Source organism: Strigops habroptila, chromosome 9, assembly GCF_004027225.2.
Source record: "Strigops habroptila isolate Jane chromosome 9, bStrHab1.2.pri, whole genome shotgun sequence".
Taxonomy (NCBI): Eukaryota; Metazoa; Chordata; class Aves; order Psittaciformes; family Psittacidae; genus Strigops; species Strigops habroptila.
The window spans coordinates 28,750,142-28,775,121 of NC_044285.2; the positions used below are offsets into that span (position 1 = coordinate 28,750,142).

Sequence of the window (24,980 nt, forward strand, 5' to 3'; positions counted from 1 at the left end):
GCTTTTGATGCACATCTCCTTCCTTCCTTCCCTAGCCCCAAGCTTCTGACCCTCCTCCCACCAGCCTCCCGCTGCCCCTGCTCCCCTACCACAGCCCCACAGCAGCCCCCCATGCACCACAGCCCTCGCCCCGGGAGGGACAGGCTCTGTGCAACCAGCCTCTCAATGAGGCTGTTGTTGACTTGAAAGCCTTCACACAGCTTTGTGCGGGGGAGCCTCTTGCCAGGGGTGGGCAGGGGGGCCAGGGGTCCTGCTGCCGGAGAGCACACAACCAGTGCCACCCCTGCGATCAGCCACAGAACAGGCAGTGGCTGTTCATCTGCGCTAGCGGAGACCAGTGAGCAGGAGGTCACTAAAGCAATGGAGGCTGTGAGCACCCTGCTACACAGCTGAGGGCAGCCAGGGAGCCAAGGAATGAGGAGCCCAGCCAAGCCCTGACCCCCCTGAAGCACCACCATCCACAAAGCGCAGCTCCTCAGCTCCTGGGGAGGGTGACAGAAAGGGGTGGAGAGTGACCAAACCCTCTGCAAACACGATGGGTGCAAAGCCTCGGGGTGCTGACTACCAGGGCACAGCCAGGGTGGATGTTTCATTCTGGCCACATAAGCGGTAAAGGAACAGAAAGACACAGCACCATTCCCAGCGTGGGGAGCACGGCCAGGGCAGGGCAGAGCTCACAGGGAGAGCTGTGGGGCTTAACTCTCACCAGGCATTGCACTGGGTCAGAGTCAGGCACCAGCGGCACAGGGATGGCCACTGGAAAAAGCGCTCAGCTCAGAGGAGGATTTCCACTCATTTCCTCGTGCAAAGAGGGAACAGGGAGGGTGTGGGGGCAGAGAAGCAGGAAATATCCCTGAGACACTGAGCTATAAGCAGGTGGCAAAGAGGGCAGGACCAAAGCAGCCAGTCCCATGCGGATCCCACTTGCCCTGCTCACACCAGGAAAGCCAAGGCGGATGCTAGGAGGAGCAGTGCTGGCACATACCGCACACTCCCCCCGCGCTGCCCCATGAATGGGCCGCATTCACGCTTGGTGATATTAATAGTTCCCAGCATATTGCCGAGGAATGGTGGAGTGCCCGAGGGCCGCCTGCACGAGGCACTCGGTGTGCGCATGTGCACACGCGTGTGCTCACAGGGGGCACCCAGCAAAGGGGTTAATGCTGCCTGTGGCGGGCAGAGGGACAGAACAGCCCGGAGCAGAGCAGGGAGGAACGCAGCGCAGTGCCCTGCTCAGCACCTCAATAACCACCAGCAAGGGGAGAGGGGCTGTTGAGGGTGGTCCAAAGGATGTTGCTGAGAAGGGATAGGAAAAAAATCCAACAAAGGCCCTTTTGGGCTGGCTGGATACTAGGAAAAAATGTCAGGAAGGGTGACCAGGCTGGGAAGCTGCTGCTGCCTCCTCCTCCTCCTTCCAGCACAGAGGGTGGGGGCCCCCCAGCTGCTTGGGACACCCACACCTACACCCAGGAAAGCTCCAGTAACAGGCTCGAAGGAAGGGGACCACAGACCTTAGAGGGGATCAGAAACAGGACCTCAGAAGAGCTGTGCTCACCCCAGCACAGCCCAAGCTCGGCAGGCAGCCAGGGCTGGGTGAGCAGGGCCATCTCAGCCACACGCACCCAGGGAGAAGCCGGGGTGAACGCTGACCCTCCTGCACAGAGCAGCATGCAGGTGCAGCTCAGCACAAGCCACACACCTGAAGTTGTGGCATTGGTAAGGTCTGTGCTGCCCGCACTGCAGCCTGGCTCCCGCTGCCTCCTCACCTGCCAGTGCCCAGAACCCTTTCTGGATCTAGACAAGATCCAGTGGGAAAACTGGCCAGGGCACACGGCAACTACAGACAAAGGCTCATCCCAAAGCACAGATTACACCAAGACACATGCTGTACACCTTCGCCATGGGTGGGAAGCTTGGACAATACCAGTGCTAAAAAGACAGATTATTTAGTCTGGATCCGCAGTTCCATGGACCAAACACTTCCCAGCCCCCAAGGATAGAGCACCTCCAGATGTGATGAGCACAGGGACACACAGCTGGGGGAGAAGGGGGCGCATCCTCAGCCTCCAGAAGGACACGCAGCGCACTGGGGCTGGCGAAGGCTCTCCGGGTCACGCTGTGCTGCTCTGCCTGCCCTCGTCCCACCAGACCCCCGGGGGCTCCATCCGGCGGCTCCGGTGGGATGAGCGGCGGATGCCGCTGGACCATTCGGGACGTTCCCACGGCGGCGGAGCGGGGCAGGGCGCCCCCTCCTGGCCACGGCGCGCAGCGCCACCCCGGGCAAATGACAACAACTCGGAAAAGTCCGAGCAGGCGAAAAGAAAGAAGGAAAAGAAATCCCACGAATCCCTGGGAAAACCATCTCTGCCCCAGCTGACCACCCAGCGCGAAAGGGAAACCCACGCACCCGCAGGAACACACATCCTGAGCAGCCCCGCAATGGCCACTGCTTCTCTTCTTCTAACAACCAAAACAAACAGGAAAGGAAGAAAAAAGTTAACGCTTGCTCTCAGTTGTATAAATAAAAACCGACCGCAGAAACGACCAAGCCAGGAGCGGGTGCCCTGGGGTGAACGTGTTCACAAGCGCATGCTCGGGGCTTCTTGCTCTGCTGATGCCAATATTACTCATGCTCCCTCCTCTTCCACTGCGGAGAACAGGAGCCCAGGACACTTTCACATGAAGCAGCTTCAACCGGGGCTGACCCCATGCCAGAGCTGGGCCTGCGCTTGCTGCCCTCGCCCACCTTCGGGTGCCTGATTTATTTCCCTGTCCAGCCACTCAACGCTTGTTCGCATTTCCCAATCCCCAGCTCTAGAAGCAGCCATCCCCACGCTGCCATTGCAGCCCTTCGGACCCCCAGCAGAACCCCATGAGGAGCCCAGACCCAGCAGAGCATCCCCCTGACTACATGAGAGCATTAAAGCCACCCACCGTCGCTGCTGGGGTCTCACCAGGCTTGTGCCCATGCAGAGTGGATCCACATGGCAACCATCTGCCCACTGTAGGGCCTCTCTGCAGCGCGGGTTACCCAGGAGGAGGATGGCTTCAATATCCTTGTTTATGAGTGGAACACCAGGGCAAAGAAGTTAACTGGCTTACATGAAATGGCAGATGGAGCCAGTGTCGCCAGCTGCACAAAAACAGCAGGCAGGATTTCACCAATACCAAATTCCCCAGCTTCCATGGGAGGAGGGCAAGAGGGAGGAAAAGAGAAACTCTGAGACACAAGCACAACGGCATCATTCATGGGAGCTGATTTTGTGCAACAAGGGTCCTGTGTCTTGCCCAGAGCTCTAGGCAATTAAAACAGCAGCTACAGACCTCAGAGAAACAGCGGGAATTTATCTGAGGAATCTGGATTATGTGGCCACTGCTGAACCAGAGCAAAAAGCCTCCAGCTCCTGAAGGTAAATACATTGGCGAGCAATGAAAAGCAGCAACCAGCTCAATCACACCAACTGTTCTGCTTCACCCACTCATGCCAGAGCCTCTCCTGTTACACTGGGGGGGTTACTGCTGCTAGCCCTTGCTCCACGCAAACAGTACCATCAAGGGAAAGTGAAGGACAAGGTCTTCCAATCCAGGCATAGATTTGCCATAGCAAGCAGCCTGGCAGAGGGGATAGCACTGTGTTCGCTATCAGGACTCACAGGCAACGCTAACCACTGCAGGTCTGCTACTAGGGGTGCGACAAACCAGAGCGGTTTGTTGTTCCGGAGGTAATGGTGGTGGTTTCCAAGTCTAAGAAAGTGGTTTTCCATTCTGGTCCAGCCTCAGGAAGCACATACAGCGTTCACCAAGACCAATAGAAAAAGATGCTGATTAATCTGTTGGAAGTCTTGCTGGCACAGCCAGCTCCCAGGAGCAGCTATGGACTCTCTGGGAGGCCCCCATAGAGGATTTGTAGCTGTGCTTCCAGTCCTGTGTGGATCATCCCAAAACAGCATCCTGCCCTCTCCATTCTCTGTCCTGCTGGGCCAAAAGTCCCTGGCTACACTCACCCCAGTGCTGAGGCAGGCAGCATCACTGGCACAGGGTCTGGCCATGAGAGCTTTTGGGAAAACTCAGTTTTCTCCTCACCTATGACAAACCAAGCTGACCTTCCCATCCCTGAGGAATAACCAACATCCATCCTGTGCATTTTGGGCCATTCCCAAAGGGATCATTTAACAACAACAGGGCAAGTCTCCAACACAAGTCTCGGGGGCAGGTAGAAGATGTAATTCTTCACTGAGCATCGCAGCTGACCGAGAAACTGAGCCATAGTGGTTCCTCTTTCACACAACCAAAATAAATTGCTTTCAAGATCGTCACCACACGCTGCTATCAAACTCATCTTTAAAAGCTACATCAAACCAGTTTTAGCACTCAAGTTCCGAATGAACAAAAATTCCTTAGGCATTTTAACAGTCTTAATACAAAGACTGATACAAACATCATTCCAACATTATCAAATGCAAGAATATGCTTTTTTTCTTAGGAAAAGGAGGGGGATCTTTTCTCCTGACGGCCCCTTGGGCGGGTGATCTGCTTGGACAGATGCTGCTTGGCTTTGGGATCCCCAGCTCCTCACTAACCAGGAGACGGGCTCGGAGCAAAGCCGCTGCCCTCCACCACTCCCTGGTGCTTCCAGCAGCAAAGAGAGAGGCCGCAGTAGCATTCTGACATCCCCGCTGTCACACTGAGCACACAGACACGCAGTCCCTAGCGCGGGCTGTAGACAGAGCAGGGTTAGCACCCGCAGCGCTGGAGTGACAGGGCTCAAGGCTCTACCGGACACAAACACCTCCCGAGCCGTTGCGAACGCACCGACCCCCACCGCGCTGCAGCCTTCCTCGGCCGCACCAGCAGACGCGACCCGTCCCGCTGTACGGGACACCGGGACCCGCCCGCCCAGGCCCAGCGCCGCCGCATTCGCTCCGTTCCGGACCGAAGAGCAGCATCACCCTCGGGCTCCTCCGCCCTAAAGAAGCCCCGGGGTACCCGCTGCCGAACGGCCCCGGTCCTGCCCAGCCCCTGCCGCCACTCACCTGCCCGGCCGCGCCGTCCCCATCCGCAGGGACCCGGAGCCGCAACCCGGCGGAGCCGCCGCCCCAGGGACCGCCCGGAGCCACAGCCCCCGGCCCCGGCCCGGCGGCTGCCCATCGCTGCGCTCCGCGGCGGAACGGGCGAGCGGCGGCGGCGGCTCCTCCCCTGCCGACGGCCGTGTGCCGCGGGCCGCTCCCGCCCGCTTCCTTCCCCTGCCGAGGCTCACAAGCCGCCTGGTTTCCTCGGAGGAAGCCGCTCGCCCCGGGAAGGCTCCCGCTCCCCTCCTGTCTCCGGTCCTGCGCGGCGGCCGCGCTGCTCTGCCCGGGGACCCCAGCATCCCCGAGCGCGCTGCGTGCGAACCGGCCCCGCTCCCGCCGTGCCGGGTCAATGCGATGGAGATTCAGGTGTTCCACATTTCGGCTCCATCAGCTGAGCTACCCCGGCGCCGGTGTACTGGGGAATGCCCGCACCGCGCTCCCAAACGGGGCTGCTATTGCGAGCACCGCGGACATTTCAGGCAGGATTCAGAGCCTCTTCATTAAGAAGAGAAGGAATTAACACGATCAGACTGGCCTGCAAACACCTCACACCTGCTTTTTTTTCCCATCTGACCTCTCCTGCTTTGAAAAGAAAACCACAGGAGTGTTACAAAGCACCACAAAGGCCGTGTTTGCTCACACAGCCCAGCACCTCCTCCATTTACAGCAAAGTCTCTCCAGAAGTACAGACAGGTTATTTCCAACGCAGGAAACCATCGCCTTTCTTTCCAGCGATGTTTCCTCTCTTTTTAATGCAGCTCACATGTCAAAACTCTTACCAAAGAAAAACCATTGCACAGCGAAACCTTCCACCGGCTTTCAATGCATTTTCTCAACTCAAAACTTCCCTCTTGATCCTTTTGGTCTCATGCAAACCACCCAGAGGATGCACATATAAACGTACTTTCTTGCCTGCAGCTCCTTTCCAGTCTGCCTCAATCGTTCCTTGCTGCCATGGGAAATGCTTGGCGATGGGACAGGCACAAGGCAGCCAAAGGGGCCTTTTCCCAGCTTGTGCCTGGTACTTCCCAAGCGCCCAGCAGCCCAGCCGAGAAGAGGAAATCCCACTCTCTAACCAAGGCTCTTCCTTTCTGGCCTTCAAAGAAAATCACCCAGTTCATGATAGGATCCTGCTGTTCAGAGAGGGGGGGGAATCTGCATTTTGTTAACTACAGGAAACAGAAAAACTTCCAGACCCTGAAATTAAAGCCCCAGAAGGAGCAGGGAGATGTGCTGGGGGATGGGGATCAGTCACGGCAGCAGCCACCGGGTTTCAGAGTTACAGAAATTTTTATAGGCAGAAGGGGAACAAGGACAAGAAATGGCCTCATTCCGTGGAGGGGCCTCCTGCCTCTGACAAATAGTTTCCCCACGATCACTTATTGGAAAAACTGAAGCGTGGCCAAGTTGGTTTTGATTTTCCTTTAAAGCATTTTTCCTGTTTCACGTTTTCAGCGCTCGGCCCGAGGAGGGGGTCTGACCCAGCAGCCTGCTTTTGGCCTGAGGAGCAGAAAGGCGGCATGAGAACAAGCCAAAAGTGTTTAAAATTGCTGGAAGCCAAGATATTAACAGCAGCCCTTTGCGAGCCCATATCACCCCATGGTGGTTCCTGTTAATTAACCAAGGATGTAATTACATGCCTGGCTCTGTGGATTTCTACAGGAGCTGCCTTCCCTGCAAGCAGCTCTCCACGGGCTGCAGAGAAGCAGCAGCAGGAAGACAGTTGGGTGTTAGGAGGCACTGATGGGGATGGCAGCACTTGGCACAGAGAAAGGCGTTTATTGAAGTGCAGAAGGCACCAACCAACCCGTAAATATCCATCCCCAGGCAGTGACCCCAGGGACAGGCAGGAAATGGCAGTGTGCAATCCTGGCTCTGCCCAGAGGCCTCAGCACCAGCCTACCTTATAGGGGAAATTAAACCAATATGGATAAATAGGTATCAAAGAGCTCAGTGGGTCAAAAATAACCTGAGAAGGCTGAAAAGGAAACGCTGGAGATTGTGCCTCGAGCCTCAGGAGATGCTGTCCCAGCTCCCCAGAAAACATATGACGGAAAGAAGCATAAACTGTTTGCTCTGAAGCTGCCTTGGCAAGGTGATTTTAGTGTATAAATTCTCATTTAACAATTATCTTTTTGCTTTTGTAAAAGCTTTTTTACTACTAAAAGCTAATCACAAAGCATTTTACACTAGCCAGGCTGAGGGTCAATCCCCAGGGAGAGGAGAGTGCTCAGGAGTAAGGCCATGGAGGCTGTAACAGAAGGAAAATGAGAGTATTTGAGAATCAACTCTCTTCTTTCTTGAAAAACACCCAAAAGCACAGCAGAGCCCATCCGAGCATGGGTCGGGTACCACTGCTCCCAGGCCAGCACCAGCAGGGCTCTGGGATGGGGCTGCTGTGGGCTCAGGTCCCAGAGGGACCTGAAGTTCCTTTGGGATGGAGGCCAGCATTTCGGCATAATTCGCCAGCCCGAGACAGCCCATGGGTGGACAGAGAAGAGGAAGGAGCAGCACAGAGCCACTTTCATCACATGTCACACTAAACCCATTCATAATCACATTCAGTTCAGCTTTTCTACTTCCCACCTCTTCAACTGAGATCCAGACCCATGACCACATTTTCCACCACATAACATGCAGCAATTTCTCAGGGAGTTGCAGAAGTCCCCAGAAAGGGGTCCCTGCAGCCACGTCCAGCATCTTACCTACCCCTTCAAGCCACAGATCCCCTCCAGTTCCCTCCCTTACATTGGTGCTGCAACCAGAGAGCAGCCCAGTGCTGAGGGCACAGCAACACCCCACCAGCTCCCCGTCTCTCTCCCTTTCAGCTAATTCAAGCAATGACAGAAAACCAGATCCCAATCCCCATCTTTTTCCCCCAAAAACAGGGCACTGAATGCGCAGGCACACGCCAGGCAAGGAATGAAGGGCTTGTGCTTCAAACCAACAGAACTAGCGCAGGAGATTTTCATGTAAAGAGAGAAGAAGAATAGCTCAGCTGTGACAACATATCAACAACAGCTAAATTTAGCAGGTTATTTTCAGAGATCCAGATGCTGGGTAAATACAACCTTATTATTTCATGCAGGGGCAAAAGTTCAGCAGAGTCCCTCATGCTTCTTTTCTCTATTATTTCACCACGTCCAGTCACAGAGGCCCACTTTTGAAATACTGTAATACCATCTCTGCCTGACTGCATGAAAGAAGCCGCGAGCACAGTCCCCATCTTTCAGCAGTTAGAGGAGGCCACTGCTTAATGACATTTGCAGAGCACACTCTCTGTCCTGCTTTTGGAGAGGCCCGATGCTGCTGTCGGCAGGAATTGATTTGGAGGATGCAGTTTTCATGTGCACGGCTGGTCTGCAAGCCTTTCCTTTCAGCTTTGTCCAGAACAATACATGGGAAGTGAATGTCGGAGAGGAAGCAGAGGGTTAGGAAATCCATGGGAGCCCGGCCCTGGCTGGGACGGCTCCAGTGGGAGGGTTTGGAGTTGGGGTCCTGCTGCAGGGCAGGGTGATAGGTACCATAGTGGTGACATGGGCTACCTGCTCATGCCACAGGATGGGAGGACTCAACCCAGGCTCTTCCCACCCAGGGTAGCACATTGCATAGTTCGGGCTGATCAATCAAACTTGTGGGCTTTTTGCCTTCAATCCAAACTGAGACAGTGACTACCTATGGAGGTGGCTGCCAGCAGTGACTGTTCACTGGCTCCTCAGCACTTGCTGCTGGCCCAGGCACCGGCGTTGCCCCCCCAGACCAAGTCCCTGCATGCTCCTGCTGAAAGGTTACCCCTGAGCCAGTGAAATCCAAGTTGTTTTCCACCACTGGTGCCGAGGGAGCTGAGCGCAGCATGCCCAGCTATTTTAATGACAGTGGGAAGCAGCAGTGGCTTCGTACAGTTGGTGTTCGGGGAAGGGACCATGGCAGCACAGCCCCGGCTCCCGGCTGCTCACAGGCAGGGATGGTGCCTGGGAGTCAGGAACGGGCCCGGCTGTGCCTTGGGAAGCAGCTCAGGGATTTCGCTGGGTGCACTGGGAGAGCAGCAGTGCTGTAGGGGGAGTCAGGGACGGCTCCGGGAAGCAACGGAAGAGGAGGCACATTCCCAACAGTTCCCAGGATAAACGCAGAACCAGCTCAACCCTCTCTCATGCTGTTGTCTCCAGAGCTGAGGTCCTCTTGGCCAGAAAATCATCAGGGAAGGGAACAGTGTCTCCTGAGACCAGCATCTGAATGTTTCCTTAAGTGACCCCATTTTGTCAGAGCACCTTCTGGGGACGATCAGCTGAGAGGACAGCAAAGCAACTGCACCAGCCTCTTCTCAGAGCTTTAAAAACCCCAGCGGAGGGTATAAACTGACTGTGGGCTTGCTCCAAGTCCAGTGTAATGCACATGAAAGGGAGAGCTTCAGCTGTGCTCCACTGGGCACCGTGCTCCTGCAGGTTGCAGCGATGCCACTATGGCTCCAGATGATGCACCGAATCACAGGGGGCAAATCCTTCGGTGTGACGCTGCGGCTGATCCTGTACGTGAGGGCTCCTGCCCTCGGACCCCTTCACAAGTGTGACACCGTGGTGGCTGTGCATGCCTCCAGCAGCACAGAGCTTGTCAGGGTGGGATGTAGACTTGTGGCCAGGAAGATGTTGGCTGAGTTTGTTTCCAATGTTGCTGAGACTTGGATTTTACAGGCAGTTTTACCCAAAGGAGAAAACCCTAGAAACATTCTTTCCCCAAAAATCCTAGCCACGGATGTGTTCTGTAGGAGTCTTCCCTGCCCCTACCCTTACACGGGGCTCTTTAACCCTTCTTAACAAGCTCTTGATATTCATGTTCTTAATCTCTCCTGTGAAAGGGCAAGAAAGACCACCCAGGATTACTTCTGGAGCTCCATTCACAAAGCCCCTTTTGTTGTCCAGAGCTTTCCTGTGCTCCTGGGCTTTTGCTCCAGCTGGGCTTAGAGCTCACCTAACCCTTATGTGGGTGCAAAACAAGAGGCCAGGTCATTGCCCTCCAGTTAGAGGAAGTGCTCTGAGATCTCCAGGCACAACGCATGGGCTCCCTGTAAGGCGGTGTTTCCCTCTCTCTGAAAAGAGCCTCCATTGCACCAACCAGTGAAATTATAAAACACAGGACTTTTACCCATCTTGCCCACGAGTGGGGCCATGCTTGGCAGCGGGGCTGTTTCTCTGGGATGGAACACGAGGACAAAGCGAGATCAGAGCATTCCTTCACATCTAGCAAAGCAGCAGCCAGGACCAGAATGCTGCTTCAGACAGGTTTGGCAGCAGGGACCTGTTCTTAAAATAAGCAGCTGCCATGCCCCATCCAGGAGCCTACCAGCCCTATGGTCACCATCCCAAAGGTGCACACCTCCTCCTCCCACAGCCCACCACCAGTCTCTGGCCTCCCCAGTCCTCATGACCCCCCCCAAGGCAGGGTGGCCCTGACCCCCGGTCTCTCCCCCTGCCTTTGCTGGGAGACGGTTAGGGCAGAAGCAGCCCATGGACACGTGCACAAGAATCATGGCTCAGTCAGAGCTGCACTGCGACTGCCTCCTGCCTGGCTGTCACTGGCGAGACATCTCAGTCACACAAAGCTGAGGGAGCTCCAAGGTGGGGGAGACACTCCTTCCTCCGGCACAGCAGCTTCAAGGCTCTGGAGGTCCTAATAAGCTTATCTGCAGAGCACAAAGTTGTTCACCACAAAGAAGAGAGGGATTGAAAAGGAAACAGAAGGGAGCAGAGCTCCTTTCTTTGGGCTAGGCTGTGCTGGTTGACCAGCACAGCTACAGCAGCTCATGCACCCTGGTGAGGGGACTTGTGCCTGTCTGCAGGGGGGACTCTGCACACACAGTGGTGGGGTGTCACTGGTGATGACTGGAACATACAGCCAAGTTGTACTTGCAGCCAGGGTGGGGAAAGGATGGAGCAAAGGATGGGGTGAAGGAGGTGCTGCGCATGTCTTAGGGGTCCCTCCTGTATTGCTGTGTCTAAGCCTGGCTGGCGCTGCTTCATGCTGGTTGCCTTTGCTACCCCTTTGAAAAAATATAGCTGGAGGTAACATCATCCTGCTGGCAGAAGAAACCAGAAGCTCAGCAAGGGGATGGTCCTCATAACCTCTGCCTGTCCCGCAGCGAGGGCATTCCCACCCCCAAAAACATCATCACACCTTACCTGCATCTTTTTTATCTTCTAGCAAAGTGAAGCGCTGTGAAAAGAAAGAAAAAAAGAAATCATTTTGTTATCTTTGTGATTTTCGCACTCATGGACTCCTAACCGCCCGCGTTCGGGCTCAGTCCCCGCTTCAGCCTCCTCTCAGAGAGGAGAGGAGCTGGGACCAGCACTGCCTACTCCAGCTCTGAGCACAAGCAGAGCTCTAGCAAAAGCTTGTCCCAAGGGCATCAGCCCCACTGCCTTTAAACCAGCAGTGCCTAACACAGCCCAGTGCACTGGGCAAACACGGTGTGCCCAGCGTGTGCCCAGCATGTGCCCACCACCGTGGCTCCCAGCCTGCTCTAGAAGCCATCGGAGGAGCAGCAGCAGTCAGGACCAGGGGCTCTGCGTCCATGGAGCAGGCGACAGAGCCAGGGAAAAAGCGATGACTGGAGAGATGGACCTTTCTGCTTGACAAGGGTGCTGCAAAATTGCCAGAGAGGAGACAGGGAGGGAGGCAAGAGCTGTTGGATCCACAGAAAAGGATCAAACCAGCAAGGGAACCAGGCTGGGGTCCCCTCGAACACATCCCTTGGTACGTCTGTGGCTGCACAGATGGCAGTGGACATGTCCACATTTTAATTGCATTAGTATGTCTGGAGGCAGAGCGTACAATGGTGGCTGCAGGCACGGAAAGCCGACAATAAAGAAAGGAAGAGAACAACAAAGAAAAGCTGAAAGCAGGCTGCGCTGTCGCTCCTCAAGTCTCTCCATGGGCGCAACATCCAGGGTGGGGAAGGGGCCACCAGTACTATGCACAGGGTCTGCCCCTCACCTATGGCTGGATTTCTGCAGGGATAAAGCCAGGGGAAATGGGATTTATAGACAGCAGAGCCTTGCCAGCACATGGGAGACCACAGCAATTTGCATGGAGGTGGAGGAGCAGGAGGGTCCTGGCACTGCCTGGATACTGTGGTGAGCACAGAGCCCAGGAACACCCCCCAGGTCCCTCTCCAGGCACAGGCAAACCCTCTCCAGTGCAACCCAGCCCCACTGAGCAGGGCCAGAGCTGCTGGCGGGGATCACTGCAGGAATGCAGCATGCTGCTGAGCCGGCCTTTCCCACGGGCCACCTGGGACCCCTCTTCCTGCCGGAGCAGCAGGGCTGGGGATGACCCGGGGGGAGATAGGCTTAACCATCTCCCTACTGCCAGGCTTCTCATGGCAGCGCTTGCCCAAGAGGTGCCCATCAGCAGGGCTGGAGTTATCAACCTCGCAGCGTGCCCATGCTTGCAGTGGGGAGGTCACCATGGTCCTCTGGTGTATTTGGCACTGATGAATCTGTTCCCACTGGAGGGAAGTGCTGGGAGCTGCTACTCCTGTGTGCTGTCCTCCTCAGGGAGAGCCTGAACAGACACCCAAGCCCTGATCTGGCAGCATGTGGGCAGCTGGAGAGTGTCAGAGCTGAAAACATTTGCACAGGGAGATGACCACTGGGACCCCCATCGTGTCTGTTATCACAAGCTCTGCAGCCATCCATCAGCCTTGCAGCCAGCACATGTAGCAGATGCCCACAAAGCGGGCGATGAGGTAGGGCTGCTCTCCCAGGCAATGGCAAGGGCAGGGAAAGCTGTTCCTGATGCTAAGGCAGCTTTGGGGATCGTGCTCTCCCCTGCTGTCATGTCCTGGCCCTAACACCTTCTTTTTTTCCCCACAGATTCTTCCACCAGCCGCAGCTCTACCTCATTTAACCCGGAAAGCTTTAATCCCATGGGCAGAGCCCTGCATGTTTCTCCCTCTTCAAGGAATTCTTTTGCTGTTCATGATGAGTAGCTGAGCAACACCAGCACAGGGAGGGAAGCGGGAAACCGGGCAGAAGCCTCAGCCCCACAGGAGGCCATCGGTGCTTGCCAAGGGGAATCAGAAGGGCAATGTCCCCATCCCTTCGGCATCCCAGCACCCAGCTGGCCCCAAAGCCCTTATCACGGGCCTATGCACAGTTCCCTGGCCATGAACCCTCAATGCCCGGGGGTGACAATGGGAAGAAAGAACCCCGGAACCAAGGGACATATTTACTCCCAGACCCATAAGCAGCTTTCTCCCATGCTCAGTCCCCAGACTGCTCCCAGGCAGCCTGCAAAGTGTTTCCTAGGCAAGAAGGAGACACAAATATTGGCTTAATTGGTAAAACCAGAGAGTTCAGATGGGAAGGTGCCCTCGAACAGTGAGGTGGGCCGGGAATGTGCTGGGGTGGGAGAAGCCCTATGCACTGCTTGGGGCCGCAGCCAGAGGAGCAGCTGCTGCTGGGGGAGCTGGGGACAGTGAGGACAGGAGCCACCTCCTCTAACCCATGCCACTGGGGCCACCGGAGCCTTTGATGGGCTCGAGGTGATGGTGCCAGCATCTACTGGTTGCTTTCAACTTTTCTGGAGTCGTTGGCACTGGGGCCCTTTGGTAGCTGCAGCTCTGCAAGAGGGGATGCGGGACTCGGCTTCCATCTCTGTGCCACCATGAGTGCAATGGCGATGACAACACACAGCTCACAGGGACAAGGAGGGTTAACAAGGACATGTTAAGCTCTCTGGAGACAGCAGGGACAAGACAGCTACTAATATTATTAATGAATTTCACAAATGTCATTTTTAGACTCAACTATTTTGAGCTTTCCATTGAAGCCCCGGGGGAACAGCACGCATTCCACATTCATTTCACCATGGCAGATCCACTCGCTTGACGCAGCTCAGTGTACAGCACTGGTTGTAAAGGGATTTTATTGCCTTTTCCAATCCAAAGCTCCCAAAATCCATACTGACAATACCTCCAAATTTTACCGAGCACACCTACCACCTCACAGCACAGGCTGTGATACAGTAAATCCAACAAACAGGCAGTCAGAGAGAGAGTTGCACGTTATTAAGGCAACAGATGAGGAATTAAACCCAAATGAAAAATACCAGATGCCACGAGAACCACTGCTGCAGGAAATTAAAAACTCAAGGCCTCTGGTCTCACTGGTCCTTTGTCATCCCCCTCGCAGCCACCCCAAGTCGGCAAAGCCAGACGTGCCCCCATTGCCATGCCCTGGTTTGCACAGGGATCCCCAGCCCTGGCACAGGCAGATCACATTGGGGGGCTGGCAGCACACACAAAGAGCCCACCGTCTGCTTTGTAACCACTGGTGCTTTATCCATTATGCCCATACTGCCTGTATTCAGCCGGGCACAGCACCCTGCCTGCCTGGCTATGGGACATGGGTACCTGGCTGATGCTGACCAACAGACCCGCATGTAGCCCCTCCAAAATTAGCCTTTCACGTGCGCATGGGGCACAGGCATGACATCTCTCTGGAGCAGACATCAAGCACTGTGATCAAGCCTCAGCCCTGCTAGAGACGCCTCCCCCACCATTCCTTCCGGCGGCTTGTCCTGAAATTGGGAGGGTATCAGAAAGACGGACACCATTAAATAGACAATCCCTTACCTTGGCTCTTTTGAAGCAAGCCCAGAAGAAATCCAGCAATGGCATGATGGGCCGGGCAGGGGGCAGGCACAGAGCCCCTCTAGACCACAATGTAAGCCCTGGGGAGGGGCCCCCCCGGCACCCCCATGGCTGCTGCCTGCGGCACAGAGCGCCGGGCAGAGCCCCAGTGCGGGCAGGAGCTCGGCACAGGCAGGGAGGACGGAGGGAGGAGGCAGCGCTGCCTGCGGAGGCGGGCCAGCGATTCAAACCCTGCACCGTTATTCAGTTGGTTGCGAACACGCTTGGACGGCGACTGAAATTCCCTGAAGATTGCGAGTTTTAAACAGCTCCAGGCTTTCCTTCCTGCCTTGAAGGCACCGAGCAGCGCTCCCCTTCCCGGTTCCCAGGCAGTGGGAAGGAGCGAGGGAAAAGAACGCCCCCAGGAGCAGGAGAAATACGAGTTTGGCTGTCAAAGGCACATGTAGGACATTGGAAACCCAAACCCCAGACGGTTTGGATTTTTGCTCCAGTCCCTGCTCCAGCTCACCAGCAGCGGCCACAGATGCACTCGAGAGGGCTCCCAATGCGCTCCCCTCCAAGGGTCAAGCTGTACCCAGTCACACTGCTCTGCCACAGCGTCCGTTGTGGCCAGCCTCATCCCAGAGCTGCGGGCAATCCTCCAGGTGTGATCCCGGCAGAGAGAAAAACAGGGAAAAACCACCCCGAGTTGCCAGATTTGGCCCAGCCATTCAGTCCAACTCCATTCACAGCTCCTTATCTTCCTTCCGCAAACATTTGTGCAAGCTTAGCGTTTGTTCACAAGAAGGACCATAATAAAAGGCAATGCCACAAACTCCTGTGCAAGCCATCTGGTGCACAGGCCCACAGTCCCCCAGGCTAGAAGTTTTCCCTCAGGCACACAAGAAAACCTCACCAACTGGTCATTTATGTGGTTATTTCAGAATAAGCAATGGCAAATTGATCAGCAGCATTGTCTGGGCTGAGCCACGCTCCCACAGCACACTTGGTAGATGCCCAGAAGCACTGCTCCTGCCTACCCCATGTGTCCCATGGGATGATCCTTCCCACACACAGCCCAGGGCCCCTGCAGGTGGGTGACATGTGCAGGAATGCGGTGGCTCTGCCCCAGGACAGGGTGTCATTTGTAGTGTGATACCCCAACAGCTGGTGCATGTGGCAGCTGAACCTGCTGCCAAATGTCAGCAAGGACAGACCAGGACGCAGTGCTGGGCCCCCCAAAGCAGGACCAATGCCTCAGCATAACACTGTTGTTGTCCTGGGGCCACCTCTGCCACTTTTCCCTGCCTGCCCCAGTGCCAGGGAAGGCAGGACCGGCAGGGAGAGGAGCAGAGAGCGAGCAAAGCACTAAAGGGACAGGGTGGGCAGGATGCTGGGCAGTTGCAGTGTAAGCACAGGACATCCCAGGGATGCGGTAGCTCTCCCTGGGATCACCACTGCTGAGCAAAAGGAGCGCCCTCGCATCCCAAATCTCCATTACAGGGGGATCAGAGCCAGCCTCACTCGTGCTCTCTGCAGTGAAGCAGAGAGAGCGGTCACAGCTCGTGGGATAAGGCAAGGACAGGAGCGTGGAAGACCATGACACAGCAGAGCTGGAGAAGATGCAACCACCTGGAGAAGATGGTGTCAGACACCACCACCCCTGGAGCATCCCGCACCCAGACCCCTGGATCCGCAGCACGGCACCGGCCCGGCCCCAGCAGCAGCAGCATGCGGGCGGCATCCGTCCCGGCGCCGGCTCCAGCTGCCTCCTTCCATCTCCCCCTCACTCATTCCTCAGAGGGTTTTGGCACCACTCCTGGGCTTGGCACTGGCCGCAGCTCCTCCGCCGTGTCCCCTGCGTTATTGGGCCAGTGCAGTGGGGCTGGGGGCACCGAGGCACAGCACAAGCTTTGTGCACCGGCCCCTTTTTGCCTCCTTTAAATGCCTGGGACCAGGAAGACAGTCTCACCTCTGTGGCACACTTCCCTGGGGTTACCTTTCCTAGCAAGCATTTTACCCATAGGAGGATGCACACAGGAGTTAAAGCTAGATGCTGCTGCCTGACAGTCAGCAACCCTCCGTAAATCACTCACCACTATCTCCAGGGCTGCAGTTTTTACTCTGAGGACTTGCAAATAATTCCCCTCCATGGACAAAGGCAGTTGGGATTAGTGGCCATTTCCAGATGTTCCCATTTACCAGATGCTGCTGCCATGGCGTTGAAGCTGTCACCTCACCAGGGCCACTGAAAGGCATTGCCACTACAGGATCCTGCAGAAGATGCTCCCAGCCATTGCCACTGCCAGTTCTCAACACTTCTTGCAGGCATTCCCCTTGAAGCAGGGCAGAGCCGGGATGCATGGGCAGAGCTGGCTGTGGAGCCCTGGGAAGCAGGCAAGGGCACATGCATGTGCACGAGGCAGAGTGTACCCAGAGGTCTGCCCTCAGCATGGTTGGGTGCAGGAGACACGCTCCTTCCTCACCATCTCTGCCAGGGACAGGGCTAAAGCTGAAGACAAGTTTCACCGGAGGGACTGTGCACAGGAGGCACGTGAGGCACAGACCTCCACAGGGTGATCATGACAGCCTGATGGAGATGGCTTTGTCCTGCCGAAACCAGGGAAGCCCTTGTGGAAAGGGGGCAGCCCCATAGCTTTAACCACAGCTACACCAGAAAGGCGCCACCAGAGAAATGACCCTGCCAGCACCTTGCTCCATAGCTCACTCCGGCGGCATTAAGTCCTTCTCCCACTTCCTCCAGAAGCAAAAAACTCCAAAGTTAACACAAATAGAAGAAATCTGTCTCCTTCCCAGGGCCTGGGAGATAAACCACAGAGGCATCTGCATACTTGTGTAGCTTCTTCCTATCCAGTCATCCCAAAAGTATTCAAGTAATTTTAAATCTAGGATCCTTCTTCAGCAGACCAGGATACCATCCCTCTGTAAGAATAGGTCCTGGGGACTGGATCCACTGGGAAGTGGCTGAAGCCTGTACATGCCAAGTGGGTATCTCTGCCAAGTGATGGCAGAACCCAGGCTCCACTGCTGCATTTGTTTCTTCCCAATATTTCTAATGTACTTGCTCCACCGACATCTACAGGAAAACCAAAAGCAATTTCTATTAATTCCCTCCCTCTTTCTATCTATAATACATATCACCATCACCTTCAGAATTACATGAGAACCCGTCTTAAACTTCAGTTAATTTTACAAGGCTAATCCTAAGGAAACCTCCCCACTGTACACACTCGCTAAGAGCTTTCCATGTGGGGAGTGCCAGCCCTGCCCCATCTGCTGCCCCAGAGCTGGCACAGACTGCTCACCAACCAGCACTATGACAAACATCATGCTTTCTCCATAAGTCATGGGATAGGGCTGGTATTTTGGAGGACAGGTACAGCCTCTTCTCACAACACAGCACGCCCCAGAGGATCCCATGTCGCCTCCCAAAAGGCCTGTGGCTGGGAGCTATTCCTGTCCCATTGATGAGCTATTGCTGTCATGGCTGTCACACAGTGGCACCGGGCGCAGTGTTAGTAACAGCTAAAGGCTGGCAGGCAACATCATCACAGGCAAGGGAAGCCACTCTCGCTGCTGGTACCAATCCCAAGGGCTGGCCCCACTTCTGCTGGAAAACATGGGGCTCCCGAAGAGGTGTGAGCAGGGGGCAAGCTGTGCCTTGCCAGCGAGCAGCCCCCGCCAGCCATTAGCATGCAGTGATTTTCCACTTGCTGCTGTGTGCAGGCATTTCCCTGAGGTCTGGAAGGGAGCAGCTACTGCAGAGCAGGCGCTTGCTCTATTAGCATAACGGGAACAGTAACCCTTTTCTTTTAATAACGCTGAATTGCTGGGCGGGTGCTGCCGGGTCAGGGCTGTGACACAGCGGGGGTGGCCAGGGAAAAAGCCATGGGGAAGATGTAAAACCTGCTGCCCACAGGCAGCGACACCAAAGAGGCTGCAGAGACTCAGCTTTCCAAGGATGGGATAAGCCTCCTGCACTGGAGCAGCCCTCCTGTGCCCCCAGGTGAGGGGCTGATCCCATGGAGGTCCGGCACACAGCACCCCACACTGGGGCTTGGGCTGCGGTGCCATCACCAGGATGGACCTTGGTGCTGGGCTCCAGCGAGTGGTCAATGATCTCTGCTGGGCTTTGTGCCCTGCAATTGAAGGGGCACCAGGCACTACACAAAGCCTACTGAGGTACATGAATGTCGAAGACATTCCCCAGCCTCCCACTGTCCCATGGCTGCCCCATGCCTGCCTGTCACCGCTGCTGTTCCCTTAGGAAGTTTCTCCTCAAAAATAATCCCCACACACATGTTCCAGTCTCCAATAGTGCATTCAGGAACATGAGAAAACTTAAGATCTGCATTATTTCTTTTTTTTTTTTTAGAGTCTAAATTGCTTGGGTTTGATTCTGAAAACAAACCTTTCAAGTCATGTAATCTCTTGGAACGGGTGCCTAACACACTTGTAACAGGGTTCCTGGCCTTTGCTGCTCAACCAGACATTGCCAAACATCTGGCTGGCAGCATCCCTGGCTGGGAACCATGGCTCTGCCACCCATTCGCCCTAGGGAGCAGGTCAGCCCTGGAACGAGGCACTGGGAATGTTGCTGTGGGATGGTGATCAGCAAGAAAACAGCTTTGACCAGTGCAGGCTTGATTACAAAAGATCGCCACGCAATGTGATGAGCCTTGACACACACACTCACACAAAGAGGCCATTTAATGATAAAGGAGAGTTATTTCCAGCAGGGCAGTTGCTGCTTCTACTTTGAGGAGTGACAGACAAGCTATGAATATATCACCAGGCTGGTACTATGACCAGGATATTGGGAAATGCTCCAGCCCTTGCCTGCAGGACGCCCTCTCCCAGTGCTTGTGGCACTCCCATCAGGTTAATTCTTCACCTTCCAACACCAATCACATTTTTCCCTAACCCAGATGCACACTGGGCTCCCCCAGAGGACCCAAGGGCCCCTTGCCTTCCACCCTCCCCAGCCCCCTTAGAGGTCCTGGCAAAGGCTGAATCAGTGCATTTCCCCCCAAAGGATGGTCTGTTTTATAAATACCAGTGGATGTGGTTACAAGTACTGATTTGTTTAGTAAACACACAAAAGACAAATAAACTTTGCAGGTAATTAGTCCTCACAGACTCACAAAACTCCTCAATTTCACTAAACAAAGAGATGAAATCACTAAAAACATTTGTCAGGGATGTTTCTGTGGAGTTTCTGCTGCACAAGCAGGGGTGTGCTCCTGCAAAACCTCCAGCAAAGTTGCTGTAGTTTTCATATAGGCATCTTGAAGATGAAAAAAAATACAAAATAGGCTGCATTTTTACATATGAAAGACTGCCATAAGCGGAATGCTCCAGAGGCAGCCTTCCCTTCCCATGGGAATACCACTGAGCTACAAGAGCCTGGCTGGGACATTAATCCCATGCCACGAAGGCAGGCGCCAGACCAGCACAAGGAATTGCGAGCATCTCTTATTATTAGCAAAAGCAGGGAGGATCCTATGGCAAATGCATAGGAAAGCAAAGGGCTGTGCTATTAACAGCCTGGGGCACGGCCTGGCTCTGTCCCAGGGTGGATGGAGAGCGCCTCAAGCGCCCATGTTCTCCCAAAAACACGGCTGGTTTAGCAGGGAGCTGCCTGGGAGCTATTCCCCTTCACAGCAGCCTCTCCTGCTCGCACCAGGCAGAAAGTGCAGATCAATCCCCTCCTGCCAAAGCCAAACCCTGCCCAGGAGCAGCATAGAACCACAGACTGGTTTGGGTTGGAAAGTTCCTCAAGATCATCCAGTTCCAACCCCCTGCCATGGACGGGGACACCTCACACCAGACTGTGTTGCCCAAGGCTCTGTCCAACCTGGCTTTGAACACTGCCAGGGATGGAGCATTTACCACTTCTTTGGGCAACCTGTGCCAGTGCCTCACCTCCCTCAGTAAAGAAGAACTTCTTCCTTATATCCAACGTGAACTTTCCCTATTTAAGTCTGAACCCATTACCCCTTGTCCTATCACTACAATCCCTGATGAAGAGTCCCTCTCCAGGATGGCGAGGGCTTGCATCACACACATGCACATATATACACGCAACTGGCTGGATGCAAGGGGCATGCTCCTGCTGGTGCCCAGCTACCTGCCCCCAGCACACTCAGCAGCTAAATAAATCATCACAGGCAACAGAGACACATCTGTCCGTCAGGCTTGCATCATTAAATGCCATTTAATAGACTGCGTTTGACCTCCTCGTGTATTTTTGCACATAGTTCTAGCAACAGCTGTTGTCTGGGGAAGATCCCAGGCCTAATTCTGGCCTAGGCTTAGGATTAATTAACAAGACAGAGGAATCTCCGTCAGGTGCAGTGCTCTGCTCCCTGCAAGCAAGGGCAGGTCTTTGCAAGTTTAACCCTGCATGACAAATTCGCACACAGCCTCCTCTCACTTGCACAGGGTTGGACCATTCACATACCGAGTTTTCCACACCCGAATTCAGAGGCAAACCCTGTCCAGCACAGCTTCTCTGCTTGTGTGAGCCAGGAGTCAAATTCCCTGATGGCTTCAAGCATTAGCGTGAGCATCCCTGGGATGCAGGTGGAAGCAGAAAAGCGACAGGACCCAAAGGTTTCTGCAAGCTAGAACCTGCCCACTTTGGCTTACAGGGCTCCACTGTCACACTCCAGCACTCTGGGGTCTCTGGAAGGTTGCCACCACAAGCCAAGGGCTGTGCCTGACCCACTGCCTTGCCAGGCAAACCTTGCAGAGGTGCAGAGGACCACAGTACAAAGCCCAGCAGACAGAGACACCCCTGCTCATCCTAAAGAGCCCAGGTTTGCTGCAGTGGCTGCAGCCAAACCCCACCAGAGCTGGGCTGATCCTGCAAGCACCCCAACAGCAGAACACATCAAAGCTAAGAGGAGGCCCAGGGCAGGAGGCAGTCGGGGCCAGCAAGCACTGAGCAGGCAGCAGTGGCACCAGCACGGTGCTCTTCCTATTCAGGAGCACCACAGAAGACATTTAAAACAAACAGCATCAGGCACAGCTTCTCTTGGCACCCTTTCAGTTAAAATCACTGCCACAACGATGGCCCTTCTTTAGGCCATTGACTGCATAAGGAGAGACACTTCTTGCTTGGGGACAGCAAATGTCTGTCCCCTGCCCACAGGCACTGCGGCCCCAGGGGTACTTCCAGGGCTGGAGGGGAGCCACACATGCTGCTGCAAACCTTCTTTGGGGGTGCCAGGAAAACTCAGAGGCAGCTTCAGAAAACTCTTTATGCCAGTCCTCGCACACACAAAAGCATTATTATTTGACAGCAAATTCTTTCCTTCCCCCGGCCCCCCACGGCCACAGTGGCTGCCAGGCTGGTCCTGGCAAGAGCATCCTGCCCTGAGCCCGTGCTGAAGGGCTGAGCTGGAGTGATGTGTTCTGGTTCCCCGCTCCAAGGTGAATCAAGAGGTAGAAGAGGAAAAGTGAAGAAAGCGAAGATTAAACAAGCAGGATCTATGTCCTGATTGCTCAGGGACTGAGCTGGCTGTGCTACTCCAGGCAGAAAGCACAGATCCTACATGGCTGCCTGCCTTTCTGCCAGCCAGGGATAAGGCTCCAGGGGCCACAGCAACATAGGCTCGGTTCTTGGGTTCAAATCCACCAGCTTGGAAACATCCAAGCCCAAACTTTCACAGGCTACAAGTCCCTTAAAGCACAACATCAGAACAAAAACGCTTTTCCTTCCTTTCCAAATTACAAAGGTGCCTGAGGCTGTTGAGCCTGAGCCTCCTCCTAGGAACCAGCAACCTCTGCCCCATTTCTGCACTCACCAGGTCCCCAGCCCAGCGCCTGTTTCCCCAGGACACATCCTGGCTCCAGGCTGGGTGCCGGACAAGGCTGTCCCCACAGTGAGTGCTGGGTTGCGCTGCCTCAGGCTTCTGTTGTGGCTGCTGTGAAGAATTCAGAAGCCCTGAGAAAGAAAGATGCAGCAACCCCATCCCAGCTCTCAGCCACGTGTCTCTTTTTGCTAAGGGAGGACTGAATTATGGGGAAAGGCAGGTTTTAAATCAGTGCATGGTATAAATAATTGCACCATCTGTTTATGATCCTGAGACAGCAACACAAAATGCCAGAATAAGGCTTGAGAAGAACCAGAAAACACAATCCAAGTAAAATCCAGCAGTTCCTGCTGAGCTCTGATACTTGCCCTCTGCTTTTTTCTTGCAGAAACTAATGAGCTCATCACAGACTCCTGCCTTGTGTCGGGCAGCATCAGCAACGGTGTGAGAAGCACGGAGGTACGTGTTAAGCTTCAGCCTGTGTGGGCTTAAGCAGCTTATAGTGACCCCTGGGACCATGCTGGGGACCACAGCCTGGTGCCAGTCAGGTGGAGAAGCAGCAGCTCTAGGTCGGGATCTGTTAATTTTAAATCTAATTTTCAATCTAATTACCCTGCAGATTTTCCTCTGAAGCACCTGTCTTGCTTCAACAAAGAATGAAGCAGGGCATATACACACATACATACATACACACACCCCCTCCACATACATATACTTGTTTCAATGGCTCTCTGCTCCTCTCAACCACCCCCCGAGGGTGAGCAGAAATCTGGTTCCTATTTGGGTAGAAACCCCGCAGGGCATAAAACTAACACAGGGTACAAATTCAACTTCATGCACCAAACTTCAGGCACTTCACCAGCCTGAAGCCAGAGTTAAGGGTACAGAGAAAACAAAGACACCCAATACCTGCCAGAGCATCCCAGCCTCAGGACCAGCTGCTCTGAAGTGCCTTGGCTCTGGTTGTGAATATACGTGAAACACGGATACACTTACCAGCCGGCTGAACCATGTCTTCATTTCCCCAGGAGACAGAGAGAAGGCATTAACCTCATCTTCCTTCCAGTCCAGGATGTCCTGGTCTCTCTCCAGGAAAGACTGCACTGGATCTGTTTCACCGTGCTCAAGCATATGCCTATGCCTTGTCTGAGGATGTTCATCGAAGGCCAACACTTCACCACTGCCTAAAAATTTATTCTTGCCTGTAACGTCCCCTCTGTGCCCTGCACAATCCTCTGTGAGGTTCATAAATCGTGGATGGTGCTTCATTCTGGGGAAAGACCCACCTCGGGAGGGCAAGGAGTCACTATCTGTCAGTGCATAGTCAGGCTCATCCTCGGGACTGCACGCACTGCTCCTCAGACAAAAGAAGTCATAGACACCTTCCTCATCTTCCTCGTCAACTGAAGAGCTCCAGGTCAGAAGCTCATCCCGTTGGCCTGGAAATGCGGGTGGCTTTGCTCGGTGTTCAGCACTCTTCATCTCCACTGTCCACGCACAGAAACCACTGTTAACAAAGGGAAAGCTGGCAATGAAAAAACGTAACTTCTTAGCAAGAACCACATGGAAGACAACATTTGTTTTGCTTCTCCCTGTTTTCCTTTACATTCCATTTGTTTAGAAAGGGATGCAATGGTTCTTACTCCAGGTATGCCCATGCTTTACTCATTGGAGCATGCAGACCCTGCACCATTTTTTTCTGAGGTTGCAGCATGCTGTAAAGCTCAGCTAGCCTACCCTTTAGTCAGGTTAAGAGGTGGCTTAAAATACCACATACACATTGGAACACTGACCAGTTATAGCTGCCCATCCTGTAGCAGTTCCCTGTATGTCATCCACTAACACACCTCCTGCAAAAGATGCTATCTGTGCAATTACACTGGGACCACTGCTTTCCCCCACTTTGTTTTGTATTAATTTCTCTCTTAAAATGAAGAAGTCCTTTTATGCTTTCAGAGCCTGTACTTCACATCATGCTCTTCCCACTGACAGCAACACAGCGCTGGGGAAAGAGGAAGGCTTTGGAGGGGTCTTGTTGAGATATGGTGCATGCAGGTGCTGCCTGAAGGTTTGTTTCAAGCAGTGCAGGAAATGCTGTCTCAGGCCTCCCAGAAGGAGCTGGGGCCATGCCTTTTGCGTGTGCAAGAGGAGTTCAGCAGAGACAAATGGTCATCTGTCCATCTCCTCCCACCCAAGCACAGCAGCAGCACAGGGAGAACTCATCCTCCCTCTACGGCGAGAACAGAGCATCAGAGTGGCAGGAGTCTGCCTCGCTGTCCCCGAGGCTCCTATTGACATTCAGCTCCCTCACTTCTGTCTACAGCACAAACAGTAGCTTATCAGACACAGAAGGCTTAGAGAGGCAGATGTGCCGAGGTGCCAGGCACAGAGAGGCTGTAACATGCTGAACAGAACCACTCCTGTTCGCTTTCCTGCCAAGTG

At 54.5% G+C, this 24,980-nt stretch overlaps 1 protein-coding gene across 3 annotated transcripts in view; it reads right to left on the reverse strand.

Annotated features, from left to right (window-relative positions):
• The window catches only part of STARD8 (StAR related lipid transfer domain containing 8), a 66,227-nt gene extending 41,576 nt beyond the window's left edge, over positions 1 to 24,651 (reverse strand). Inside the window, exons 1-2 of one of the 3 annotated variants that reach the window (XM_030497652.1) lie at positions 23,836 to 24,651; positions 14,701 to 14,705 (exon numbers count right to left, since the gene is read on the reverse strand). In XM_030497652.1, the coding sequence (XP_030353512.1) occupies positions 14,701 to 14,705; positions 23,836 to 24,020 (190 nt within the window). In that variant the 5' untranslated portion in view covers positions 24,021 to 24,651. Of the gene's footprint in view, positions 1 to 5,033; positions 5,058 to 11,242; positions 11,277 to 14,700; positions 15,741 to 23,835 lie in introns of those variants that run through there. The other 2 variants (XM_030497653.1, XM_030497656.1) reach the window with 2 other exon arrangements.
• Between the last annotated feature and the right edge of the window lie 329 nt (positions 24,652 to 24,980).